General features: G+C 38.9%; 1 protein-coding gene across 1 annotated transcript; it reads right to left on the bottom strand.

Annotated features, from left to right (window-relative positions):
- Nucleotides 1-1,060: 1,060 nt before the first annotated feature.
- LOC102827895 (probable tRNA pseudouridine synthase 2-like) lies at nt 1,061-13,296 on the bottom strand. The gene is made up of 2 exons (XM_006863631.1): nt 13,234-13,296; nt 1,061-1,552 (listed from the first exon to the last, which is right to left on the bottom strand). The coding sequence occupies exons 1-2, from the start codon at nt 13,294-13,296 to the stop codon at nt 1,061-1,063; spliced, it is 555 nt and encodes a 184-aa protein (XP_006863693.1).
- Nucleotides 13,297-14,376: the final 1,080 nt, after the last annotated feature.

Genomic DNA, 14,376 nt, shown 5'->3' with positions numbered 1-14,376 from the left:
ATTGTTTTGGAAGAAGTGCAACCAGATTGCTCCTTGGCGGCCATGATGGCCAAATTTCCTCTCTCATACTTCGGACATAGTGTCAGGAGTGACCAGTCACTGGAGAAGGATATCATGTTTGGTAAGGTGGAGGGTCAGAGAAAAAGAGGAAGACCCCCAATGATATGGATTGGCCAAGTGGCAGCATCGATGGACTCAAGTGTGGCAACGATAGTAAGGTTATTCCAGGATTGGGCAGTGTTTCGTTCTGCTGGCATAAGATCACTGTGAATCGGTATCAACTCAATGACACCAATAACAACAATAATGAAAATAAAACAAGTGTACTACTGATCATAGTTGTTGTTAAGTGCCATCAAGTCAGTTCTGACCCATAGCGACCCTGTACAGGGTTTCTAAGACTGTAAATCTTTACGGGAGCAGAAAGCCTCATCTTTCTCCTGCAGAACAGCTGGTAGTTTCAAACTGCTCACCCTAAGGTTTGCAGCCCGATTCATAACTACTACTCTACTGATCATAGAGACGTGTTTAAATATGTTTGGAATAAACCCATACTAGTAAGGAGCTCGGAGTCCTGGTGTGGCACTGTGGGCTAATGTGTCAGACGGCAAAGTCATTTGAACTGCAAAGTCAGTGGTTCAAACTCACCAGCTGCTCCTTGGAAACCCTATACAGGGTCACTATGGCTCGGAATCAACTCAACGGCATACAACAACAACTACAATAAATTTTAGTGAGTAAAATCACAAATACAGAATTTGCAAATATAGGATTTGTAAATAATGAGGATTGAAGGCATTAAATACAAAGTTTTCATTACTATTCTGAGAGTCCACTCAGGAAGGGTCTGATCTACTCTGAGGCCTGAAGCAAGTTTCCCTGGCGAGATGGACATTTGAGCCAGGTGAGGAGGTGAGCACAGGGTGTTTGTGGAAGAAAGAATGAGGGGCCTAACGCCCCACAATAGCTAGTCTGACCTTAGTGTGTCTAACAGTAACTGAGAGTTGGCCAGTGTGGCCCAGATGGGAGTGAGAAATTCAGAGCAAACTAGGAAACCACACTAGTTGGCCCCGCCCCTGGCCCTGGGCTCTTGTGGGCTCTCACCATACGTCGTCTTCTCCAAAGGCCGCCTATCCTCACAGATGTCATCTATGGCTTTGCCCAGGATGCCATGCAATGTGTAATCCTTGGTGAGATGAGCATCATACATGTTGGAGAGAAGCCTGCACCCTTGGACCATACCAAGCCCAAGCACCCCAGAATCCAGGGCTTCTGGCCAGTGCCCTATATCAACTTTCAAACTGGTGAATTTTTGTCCTCCAACCAGTAGATGGCTGGTGAGGGCAGGCACTCTAGTGGCTGTGAGAGTCAGTTCCTTGTCGTTGCTGTCTACCACCAAGCCCAGTAAGAAGTGAACATGCTGTTCAGGGGCAGGAGGTTTCCTAGCACTGAGACTCTTCAAAACCTGTAGCTTCACCATGTTCCACAGGTGTTCCCATTTTAGCCCTGGGAGCTTGTAGGTCACGAAAAGCCCGTGCAGTCGAGCCAGACTCTATGCCTTCAGCTTGCAGTCCAGGATCATAGAATAGCTGAGACCTCGCAGTATGTAATTAAAAAAAAAAAGAAAAAAGAAAAATCTGAATATTGGTAACTGGTTGCTGACAACTAGGAGTTGGCTGAATAGGTATTCCCAACTGAAGAGAGATCTTTCACAGAATTTGGATAATAGACAAACAAGCCACCTGCAACCATGATGAAACAAGATATAGGACTACTTTGTAATCACCTATGAAACTAGACAGAACAAACAGCCGTGAAAGTATAAAATACTTAATCTCCATTCTTTTTCATCTATTTCATGAATCTTTTCTCTTTTTTTTTTAATTACAGATTTTATTTATTAGAGCAGTTTTAGGTTTGCAGAGAAATTGAGTAGAAAGTAAAGAGTAAAGAGTTCCAACCCTCTTACCCTGCATGCAATTTCCTGTATTGTTCACTTGTATTGTGTCAGTATACATTCGGTAATACATTTGTCAAAATTGATGAATCAGTACTGATACATTATTATCATTAACTAAAGTCCATAGCTTGCCTTGTTGCTGATGTTAAGTGCCGTTGAATTGGTTCCAACACATAACAACTCTGTATAAGATTTCTAAGGGGACTCTGGTAGATTTGAAACACCGACTTTGTGGTTAACAGTCTGGAGCTTATCCTACAGTACCACATTAGGACTCCAGCTTGTATTAGAGTTACTGTTGTATCATTTGTTTGCTATCAGGAAATGGTATGGAATAGTTTAATTACCCTAATAATCCCATGGGCTCCTAGTTATTATTTCATACCTCCTGCTCTGACCCTGAGTCAAAACACCTAGATTTTCACTGTCTCTACAGTTTTATCTTTTCCTGAATTTTATAAAGTTGGAAGCATTCAGTACAGTATATACCCTTTCAGATGTACTTATTCAGTTAGCAGTATGCCTTCAAGTTGCCTTTTTTTATATTACTGAATAATATTCCATTTTATGGATGTACCACAGTTTAACCATTCATATACTGAAAGACATCTTGGCTGCTTCCATTTTTTAATTTTATTTTTTTCAATTATGGAAAGAATTCCAATCCATGCAGATTTTGATGTGAACATAGGTTTACAACTCATTTGGATAAGTACCTGAGAGCTGGATTGATGGACTGTATAGTGACAGTATCTTTAGTTTTACATTAAGGAGTCCTGATGTGGTGTTGTAGATAAACACTGGGTTTAACTACAAGGTTGGCAGTTCAAATATACCACTGGTTCCTCAGAAACCTTATGCATGATTTCTTTGTGTTGGAACTGTCTCAATGGCACTGAACATCAGCAAATTCACTCTTAGAAAGCTATTACTCTAAGAAACTTCTTGCTGCTGTTAGGCACCCTGGAGCCAGTTCCAATGCATAGAGGCCCTATGAATGAAACACTGCCAGGTCCCTATGCCTCTTTACAAGTGTTACTTGTAAACTGTTGCTACTACCGTGTCACTCCATCTAGTTGGGGGTCTCTCTAAATATGAGAAGGCAGAAGACTGAATAACTGTGGTTCCAACCCCCAGTAGCATTTATGTTTTGTTAAGGTCTGTCATCTTTAAAAAAAAAAAAAAAAAAAGATTATGTTTTGGCCTACTATATAAACATGCAGTTTTGTATGACAGCAAACAGAACAAAGGGCCCCTCCTCATCACTATTGTAGGATCATGCATTTGATTTAATCAGACCACTAATCCCATTCTTTTAAATCAGACCACTAACCCCATTCTTTGTTGCATTTTTGTAGTTAGATGTCTGCCTTTCCATAAGACTTGTGAGATCCTAGAGGGACTGAACCTTATGTTAACTTTGGCATCCGTCATTGGCACACATACTCAAGCACCATTTCACTGACTGAATGAACAAATGCACAGATCAATGCATTAATAACCCAATATAAATCCACTGAGAAACATTTCATTTTTGCATATGTAAAGATATTAAACAATAAAGCAAAAGCAATCTGTTTTTTCTGATATTTCCTACCATCTTCTCACAGTTTCCTCCTCTTTAGTCCTCTAGAAGAAAAGTTACTAAAAAAGGAAGGGAAATCTTTCAGTTTATTGCGTTTCAAACATGCAGTCTCTATTTACAACTTCCAAAGTCCTATTTTGAAAATTGTATGCACAAGAGTGTATTAATTATAGGAATCATGAAACCCTGTGGCTTGATGTGTTGAAACAGAAAAAAGGTTTTAATTCAAGGGGAACTGTCTCTAGATTTTGACATGAAATATAATTTCTTGCATCGACCCTACACTAATGAAGATCAGAATGTTCTCTTAGTGTGATCAGAACTACTCCCATGTTGATTACCTCTCAGTGAGTTGAGAGGAAATGGAAAAGCAAAAGCATTGATTTTGAAGAAATTTCTTGTCTTGCAAACTACATATTACCCAAATAGATTTCCTCTTAATCTTTTAATAAACTGAAACAGTTAGTGATTTCTGCAAATGGTACTTCCAACTAATCTCACACAAAACTCTACAGTTCTGCAGTGGATTAGAAAAGTGCCCCATCTTTCAATATTTGTTTTTGTTCCTTTCAGTAGCTTAATTTAATTCTTATTATCCACAATGACAAGGCAATTTCAGATGATGAAATTTCTCATGTGAAACCTACACCTTTCAAATAATAATTTTCAACTCCAAATTGGATTTGTGTGTATGTGTGTGTATGCATACACACAGCTTACCTGAAGATGACAGTCTTATTTGTGAACATATAATTCATTTCATAGATTAAAATGTTTTTATAGAAATAAGAAATGAGATACCATTGTTTGTAGGAATGGATTACAATCACATTATCCTCAGGTTCATAGTATGAGATGAAATGACAAAATGAAAATAAAATAGAAAACCTCACGTACTTATCAATATGGATGAGGTAATAATATAAGCTGGGTTTTAAAGAACACTAGTGTTATCTATGTGTCTCGGATTCCTCTCCCATCTATCCTGTGCAAAGTTGCATCTGTCTCTACAATTCCCATCTTTCTGGGTTTTGAATCATAGCAACCCATGTGAGAGAGTAGAGCTGCCCCACTGGGTTTTCTCAACTGCAGTTTCTACTGGAGCACATTGCCAGGTCTGTCTCTCATGGAGCATTTAGGGAAGTTTGAACTGGCAACCTTTCAGTAAGCAACAAAGTGTTTAACCATTTGCATCACAAGAGCTCCCTATTAACTGCCTAGGTTACTTTATTACATCATCTTCCTACATGAATCTGTTTATCTTATGAGATGTCCTTAAGGTATCTATCCATCCCTGTCAGAGTGTGGACACATGGAGGTCAAGTTATTAATGGAATTTTAACTAAGGTCCATTTCACTGTGAGTCCAGTGGGGCCCCAAACTCACCCTGTAATGATTTCCCCAGTTTCATACTGCATAATCAGAATATTGTTGTTGTTAAGTGCCATCAAGTGGGTTCCAACACAAAGCAACCCTGTATAGGGTTACCAAGAAGCAGCTGGTGAGCGTGAACCACTGACCTTGTCATTCCAACCGGCTATACAGTCCAGCACATTAATCCAAAGTGAACTACCGAGACTCCATGATCCAAATAGACATACTTAAAAAACTAGCACAACCCCCACAATGAATCTCTGGAATGTGAATAAGGGTTACTGTGATTGGAAAACCCAAGCAGAAGTCATTGGAACTACCTCTACCTAGGAATAGTAAAGAAAAAGCAATAATGCATTCCTGAAGGGATTGCAGAGATTAGTGTTACATCCAAGGGCTTAAAGGATGCAGAATTGGTTATTCCCACCACATCCCCTTTCTGGCCTGTTTCAAAAAAAACACACCAGATTGATCTTGAAGGACAACAGTGAATTAAAGTATACTTAACAAGATGGTAACTCCAATTGCAGCTGCTGTTCCAGATGTTTCATCGCTTGAGCAAATTAATACATTTCCGGGTGCCTGGTATGCAATTATTGATCTAGTCAATGACATGCCAACAATACATCTTCACTGTCCTACCTCAAAGGTACATCAACTCTTCAGCACTATGTCACAATTTAGTCCATTTGTGTTCTTGTTGTTAAGTGTCATAAAGTTGGTTCTGATTCATAGTGAATATGTATAGGGTTTCTGAGTAGTGGCTGGTGAGTTTGAGCCATCAACCATGTAGTTGAAACCAACCTTGTGGTTCAAATCAACCATATGGTCCAGTGTATTATCCCACAGCACCACAATGTTATTGCCTTTTTCTGTCACAAGATATCACACTGAGGACATTGTGCTGATTGGACTTTGTTGTTGTTGTTGTTGTTGTTAAGTGCCGTCAAGTCGGTTCCGACCCATAGCGACCCTGTACAGGGTTTCCGAGGGTGTAAATCCTTACGGGAGTAGAAAGCCTCATCTTTCTCCCGCGGAGCGGCTGATAGTTTCGAACCACTGACCTTAAGGTTCGCAGCCCGATTCGTAACCACTACGCTACCAGAGCTCCTTATTGGACTTAGTAAGGAAGAAATAACAATGACTCTAAACTTACTGGTAAAACACTGCGTGTTTGTTGTTGCTAAGTGCCATTGAGTCTGTGCCAACTCATTGAGACACTATCTGTATGCTTTTTGTTGTCGTTCTCGTTAAGTGTCATCCAGTTGGTTCCAACTCATAGTGACTCTGTGTCGGGGACCTGCCTCAACAGGGAAGTTTGGTTCACAAAGTAGGGAGATCAGGCGGCAAAAGAAATAGAGAAAGAATATACACAAAGACACAATGAGAGAAAAAAAGAGACATTCCCGAGACCAGAGTGGATGCAAAACTGGCAGGCAGACCCTGCATTGCAGGCAGCATGGCACTGCAGGCAGTAATGCATGCAGCATTAAATCTGCATTCGTCTTTTATCTTTTCAGGGAGAGATTTTGCACACAGGAAGAAGGTGATTATTCAGATAAGACAGGGTACAGAAATGAAATGTGATTAATCGTTCAAAACAGGACACAATGATTTACAGGAACAAATTCTAAAATATACATCACAAATTGTCTTAATAATCTAACATTCTTAATTTTCCAAAAATTCAAGCAAACTGTTATAAATTACGTTTTAGGCTTAAATGACCTAAGGCAGCGACGTGAGTTTTCTCAAGGCTACTTAACATACCTTTAGCACTTAATTTCTAATGGGTAAAGGTGAAAAGGATTTAAAAGGTCTGAAAGGAGCCAAGCTGTTTCAGAAATGTGGCTTAAGCTTTCAGGAGGAAGGAGAACATCTAGGTTAATCTCTTTATACCTGGGGACAGTTTGAGGGGGCTGCCACTATTATTCTTTAAACAATACTCTAGGAATTTACCAATCTACTTTGAGTGAAGACCTTGGGCAGTTTCTCTCTAGAGCCTCCCTGCGTAATCCCAGCAAACCTGCCTTTGTTTGTATGAGGAAGTTTTACTGACTCAGCTTTAGAGGGGGTTTTGGTTTTATTATTGTACATGGATATCAAGAACTCAAGTATTAAGTTAATATCAAACATAACTGAATAACTTGATAAAGAACAGTTTTGACATGCTTGCCAGGTGGCCAGAGCTTGTCCCTCAGAGAGATTTGTTCCCAGGACCCTACGCACTGCCATTAAGAGAGGCACATTTTCTCAGAAGCTACAATTACTGGAGTTAGAAGCATAGATTGAATAATAAGACCAAAGAAAATTATACAGAGGTAGCCCACCAGTGAGTACGCAAAAACCAATGAAAACGGGATGTCAGAAGGTCACTTCCTTTGGCCCTCAGGGTCCATGTCTCGCAATCTTGAGGAGGGACTGCCTTCATGTTGGATTTTTGTCCATGACACAGGGCCTCAGCATCTCAATGCTTGTGGTCACCAACAACTCTGTATAGAGTTTCTGAGGAGTGGCTGGTAGATTTTAATTGCTGACTTTGTATTTAATAGTCTAGACTTTATCCTACGGTGCATACCAAGACTACATTTGCATGCTAGAGGGTGGGAAATTAACCCAACAAAAATTCAGGCACCATCCTCTTCAGTGAAATTTCTTGGAGTTCAGTGATGTGGTGTATGTTGAGATATTCCTACTAAATTATTGCATCTAGCCCCTCCCACAAATGAAAAAGATGTGCAACATCTGGTGGGATAGATTTTGGAGACAATACATTCATCAGTTGAATTATACATTCTGACTTATTTATCAAATGACTTGAAATGTCACTAATTTTGAGTGAGATCCAGAACAAAAGATGGCTACCTAACAAGTTCAGGCTGTGATGCAAGCCATCTGATGCTTGGACCATATGACCCAGCTGATCCAATGGTGCCTGAAGTGTCAGTGGCAGATACAGATTCAATTTAGAGTCTTTGGCAGACACCTACTGGTGAATCACAGTGCATTCTCTTTGGATTTTGGAGTAAAGCCTGCAATCCTCTGAAAAGAACTACTTTCCTTTTGAATAAACAGCTTTTGGCTTGTTAGTGAGCCTTAGTAGAGATGAAATACTTAAAAATGGGCCACCAAATAATATAAATTGGGTGTTGTCTGATCCACAGTGTCATAAAGTTCAACGTGCATAGCAGCACTCCATCATAAAATGTGAGTGGTATATATGAGACTGAGCTCAACAAGGACCTAAAGGCACTGTAATTTGCATGAGGGATTGGCCCAAATGCCCATCATCTCCATTGCTGTCACATTACTTTACCTATCAAAGTCTACACCTATAGGGAGTTGCCTGAGGAAGAGACAATTCACGCTTGGTTTACAGATGGTTCTGCATGGAATGCATGCACCACTCTAAATGGACAACAGCAGCACAACAGGCCTTTTCTAGGAAATCTGAAGGGAAATCCTCCCAAAGTGCAGAACTTTGAGCAGAGCAGCTCGTTATTCATTTTGTTTAGAAAGAGACATGTCCAGATGTGTGACTATATACAGATTCATGGGCTGTGGTCAATGGTTTGGCTGGATAGTCTGGGGCTTAGCAGGTACATGATGGGAAAATAAAGAAGTATGGGGAAGAGGTATGGGGATAGAGCTCTCTGAATGGACCTAAAAAAGTGAAGATATCTTTGTCTCATGTGAATGAACACCAAAGAGTTACCAAGGCAGTAGAGGATTATAAAAATCAAGTGAACAGGATGACATGTTCTATGGAAACTCATCATCCTCTTTCTTCAACCACTACTGTCATTGCCCAATGGGCTCATGAACAAAGTGGCCATGGTGACAGGAATGGTCTAACTTTCTGTAATCATAATTCCCAATATTCATCCATCCAGAATGTGCCTAAGAAGCCATTATGGTCATCTTTCATACTTCAGATATATTGTCAAGAAGGACCAATCCCTGGAGAAGGACATAAAGTTTGGTAAAGTGGAAGGACAAAGTATGGTGAGACCTAGGGGACTCCTGAGCCCATGGACAAGGACATAGTCACGGAGGGCAAGAGCTGAGAGTGAAGCAACCAGGTGATATGAAGTGAGGGGAGACACAGAAAAACGCCCAAACTTGCAGATAGCACCCCTTTGATCTAACCTCAATGGCTTGATTAATCAGAACTCCACTGGAGGAAGAAACAAACAAACAAACAAACAAACAAAACAATTTTTGAGAAAAGAAACAAGTGTAAAATGCTACAATTTGATGAACTTGATCTATACTTCTGGATGTAATAGCTCTAATTACCAATGGAAAGGGAAGGAGTCTTCATATCAAGTATCAATCCTATCTCCTGTGCATACAGGGTAGATAGGGACAGGCAACCTAGAGATTGGCTACCTAAAATGAGAGGGCTATAGGCACAAAGTGACTGGTTTACAAGTTTTTAAGAGTGAGTTTAGTTTCAGAGTATGCAGGGGAGGGTAAAGTCTCCACTGAATAGTTTTAATTTTGTCTAGATGTGTCTGGTAAAAGGAGATGGGATAAGAGTCTTATGATTCAACAGTGAGCAATTGTTATCATGACTAATTGAGACTATCACAACTGTAAAGGTAGTAGTTTTATAACAAAAAAAGAGGAGTAGTTAATCTTGTAGTCCAGAAACAGAGGACCCGAGGACCATCAAGGGATAAGAGAATGAGCAGAATGCGGGACCTTATCCAGAGAAGCAGTGGCACTAGAGTTGGAGGCAGAGATAAGGGCATGGAGAAATAGAGCAGCTGAGGATTCTAGACTCATGGAAAGAGAAAGACTGAGTGCTGGCAACCAGGAGGCAGGCTTATAGAATGTGCCCTTTGGTTGTTCAAATTATTATGTATTCCTGAGTGTTTTTGTGTTGTTGTTGTTGATGTCAGGTGTCATCCAGTTGATACAACTCATAGCGTCCCTATGCACAACAGAACAAAACACCGCCAGGTCCTGGGCCAACCTCACAACTGTTGCCACGCTTGAGCCTAGTGATGCTGCATTTTTGCCAATCCATCTCTCTGGGGATCTTCCTCTTTGTCTCTGTCCCTCCACCTTACCAAACATGATATCCTTCTCCAGTGACTAGTCTCTCCTGACAATACATCCGAAGTATGAGAGACAAAGTTTGGCCATTCTGGCCACCAAGGAGCACTCTGGCTACACTTCTTCCAACACAGATCTGTTTGTTCTTTTGGCAGCCCATGGCACTTTCAAAATTCTCCTCCAACACCATAACTCAAAAGCATCAGTTCTTCTATGGTCTTCCTTATTCACTGTCCAGCTTTTGCATGCATATGAGGTTATTAAAAATACCATGGCTTGGGTCAGGCACACCTTAATCCTCAAGCTGACATCTTTGCTCTGCAACACTTTAAAAAGGTCTTGTGCAGCAGATTTGCCTAATGCAATAAATACATCATCTGATTTCTTGACTGCTGCTTCCATGAGGTTTATAGTTGATCCAAGAAGAATGAAGTCCTTAGCAACTTCAATCTTTTCTCCGTTGATAAGAATGTTGTTTATTGGGTCCAGTGGTGAGGATTTTTTGTTTTCTTTACATTAAGATGCAATCCAGACCAAAGGCTGTGGTCTTTGATCTACATCAGTAAGTATTTTATAGTATCCTCATTTTTAGCAAGCAAGGTTGTACAATCTGCATATCACAGGGTATTAATGAGTCTTCCTCCAATCCTGATGCCACGTTTTTCTTGTGCATCCCCCCGAAAAAAAAAAAAAAAAAAAAAACAGAGAATAGAAGCAAATACTGTTGAATGAGGATGTATGGAAGAGATTGTAATCATTGCAATGAAATGATACGATGGTGTAAAGCCAGTGTTCTCCCATGTAAACTATTACTCAATCCACAATAAAAACTTGAAAAAAATATTTAAAAGCTCCCAACTGGAAATTTCATGGCCCAACTGGATTTACTGGTGAATTCTACCAAACATTTAGAGAAGAGAATTGGTGAATTCTACCAAACATTCAGTACCAATTCTACTCAGACTACTCCTGAATATAGAAAAGGATAGAAAACTGCTGAATAAATTTTATGAAGTGGGCAGAAACCTCATGCCCAAACCAGACAAAGACATCACTTAAAAATAAAATTGTAGACCAATATCCCTTATGAACCTAGATGCAAAAATTCTTAATACAATTCTAGTTAATAAATTCAACAACATATCAAAAAATCAATGTATCGTGACCAAGTGGCATTCATATCAAGAATGCAAGGATGTTTCCATATTAGAAAAACAACCAATGTAATCCATCATAAATAAAAAGCGGGGGGGGGGGAGAGACATGGTCATATTGATGCAGAAAAGGTATTGACAAACTCCAACATCCATTCCTGATAAGAACACTCAACAGATTAGAAATAGAAGGAAAATTCTTCAACATAGTTATGAGCATATTTATACAAATCCAACAGCCAACATTATTCTCAATTGAGAGAAACTGAAAACATTCCATTGGGAACAGGATTCAGACAAGGATGCCCTCTATCAACATTCCTTTCAATATTGTTTTGGAAGTCTTAGGCAAGCTATAAGGCAAGAAAGGGAAATTGAAGGCATCTAAATTGGAAAACAAAAAGTAAAACATTCTGTATTTGCAGATGATATGATCCTATACATGGAAAATCCCAAAGACTCAGCAAGAAAAATATTTAAATTCATTGGAAAATAATGTCATATAGAACAGCCACCCAAAAGATGAAATACTTAGGAATAAATCTAATCTAAGAAATAAAAAACCTATACCAAGAAAACTACAAAACACTACTACATGAAACTAAAAGAGACTTAACAAAAATGGAAGAATATATCGTTATCATGAATAGGTAGATTTATTAATGTGAAAATGTCAACAGTACGCCAAGCAATTTATTGATATAATAAAATTCTAATCCAGATTCCAAAGTAGGTTTTAAAAGTGATGGAAAAACTAATCACTACGTTTTCATGGAAAGGAAAAGAGAACTTAGATAAGCAAAGCATTGCTTATGAAGAAGAACAAAATCAGTGACCTCTCACTCCCTAATCTCAAAATGTACACAGTCACAGTGGTCAAAACAGTCTGTTACTGGTATATTGAAAGATCAATGGAACAGAATTGAGAATCCAGCAGTAAATCAATTTGCATACAGTCAGCTGATCTCTGACAAAAGGCCAAACCACATTAAGTGTGATAGAGATAAACTTTTCAACAAATGGTGCTGGCAAACTTGAAATCCATTTGCAGAAGAATGAAAAAAGATCCATATCTCACACAAAAACAAACTCAGTGTGTACTAAACTTCTAAATGTAAAACTTAGAACTATAAAGATCATCAATGAAAAAGCACATGTACAAATTTAGGGGCTCTCATACATGGCATAAATACACTGTGAAACATTATTTAAAATGCACAAATAGTAGAAGACAAAATAAATGACTGGGACCTTCTAAAAATTAAATACTTATGTGCATCAAAAATTTTGCCAAAAGAGAGTCCACAAACTGGGGAAAAAAATTTTTTTTTTGCAATGACATATCAGAAAAGGATTAATCTCTAAAATTTATAGAAAACTAGAACAACTCTACAAGAAAAAAGCAAATAACCCAATTAAAAAATGGGCAGATGATATGAATAGATACTTCACCAAGATAGCTATTCAGGCAGCCAACAAAGATGAAGAAATGTTCATAATCATCAGCCATTAGAGAGGTGCAAATCAAAACAAAAATGAGATATCATTGCACTCCAGCATTAATAACAAAGTTAAAAATAAACAAAACAGAAAACAACAAATGCTAGTGAGGATGTGTAGGTTGATGGGACTGTAAAATGCTTCCAGCATGGTGGAAAACAGCATGGCATTTCCTCAGAAAGTTGGAAATCCCTCTACTTTGTATATATATCCACAAGAAATACAAGCTAAGCAGCAACCCCTGTTCTATTTGAACTATGGCTTTTCTATGGCTTTTCAGTCTGTGTAATTTTCTCATGAGCACAAGTAAGTGTTCTGGAATTTCCACTCCTCACATTGTTATCTATAATTTGTTATGTTTCATACAGGTCAATGCCTTGTCAAAGTAATATATATATATATACATATTTGTGACATTTTCTGCTTTTAGCCAAGGTTCATCTGTTATTAACAATAATACCCCTCATTCCATGTCCTCTTTTGAATCCAGTTTGAATATCTGAGAGTTCCTTGTTGATGTACTACTGCAACATTTTAAAAATATATTCAGCATAATTTTACTTGTGCATGAAATTAATGATAATATTCATTAATACCTGCATTTTTTGTACCACCTGTCTCCTAAATTTCTTTGTATAGATGGTGAGCACATCCGGCATTGCATCCCTTTGTTGAATCATCTCAATTGGTATTCTGTCAATTCCTGGAGTCTTGTCTTTTGCTAATACAATTCTTAATCATATGCTACCTGTATAGGGTTATCAAGGAGTGACTGATTACTGTGAAGAATGGACCTTGTGGTTCAAACAGATCTTACTGTCCAATGCTTACCTTATAGTGTCATTTTACTGAGAGTTGTAATTCAAGGCTTAATATTTTTCTTCAATTCTTTCAGCTTCATGAATGCCAAGTGTGCACTTCCCTTTTGGTTTTCTAGCTCTGGTTCTTTGACATTTTAGTATATTTCTTTACTTTGTCTTCTTGCATTGCTCCTTGCAATCTTTTGTTCAGCTCTTTTATGTCATTTCTTCCTATTCTATGTTTAAGAGCAAGTTTCAGAGTCTCTTCCATTATCCATTTTGGCTTTTCTTTTTTTCTTTTTATGACCTTTGGGTTTCTTCACGTGTGACATTCCTGATGTCATCTCCCAACTCAACTAGTCATCTAGTTGCAGTGTGTCAAATATATCTGGGATGGTCTCTAAATTCAGGTGGAATATTCTTAGGGTCATACTTTGGCCATCCAGGACTTGTTTTAATTTTCATCAATTTCAACTTGAACTTCCTATGAGCAATTAATGATCAATCTTCTGTTATCTCCTGGCCTTTTTCTGACTGATGTTATTTAGCATATCTATCACGCATTCTATCATGGATGTGAAAGCTGGACAGTGAAAAGGAAGACCGTAGAAGAATTGATGCCTTTGAATTGTGGTGTTGGAGGAGAATACTAAAAGTGCCATGGACTGTCAAAAGAACCAATAGATCTGTTTTGGAAGAAGTGCAGCCAGAGTGCTCCTTGGAGGCCAAGATGGCTAAACTTCGTCTCTCATACTTTGGACATATTGTCAGGAGGGAACAGTCGCTGGAGAAGGATGTCATGCTGGGTAAGATGGAGGGTCAGAGAAAAAGAGGAAGACCCCCAACGAGATGGATCAGCCAGGTGGCATCATTGATGGCATCAAATGTGGCAGTGGTAGTGAGGTTGGGCCAGGATCGGACATTGTTTCGTTCTGCTGT

The sequence above is a fragment of the Chrysochloris asiatica genome, unplaced genomic scaffold (assembly GCF_000296735.1).
Source record: "Chrysochloris asiatica unplaced genomic scaffold, ChrAsi1.0 scaffold00055, whole genome shotgun sequence".
In the NCBI taxonomy this organism is placed as follows: domain Eukaryota; kingdom Metazoa; phylum Chordata; class Mammalia; order Afrosoricida; family Chrysochloridae; genus Chrysochloris; species Chrysochloris asiatica.
The sequence above is the reverse complement of the archived record's forward strand: the minus strand, read 5'-3'. Positions and strand labels throughout refer to the sequence as shown.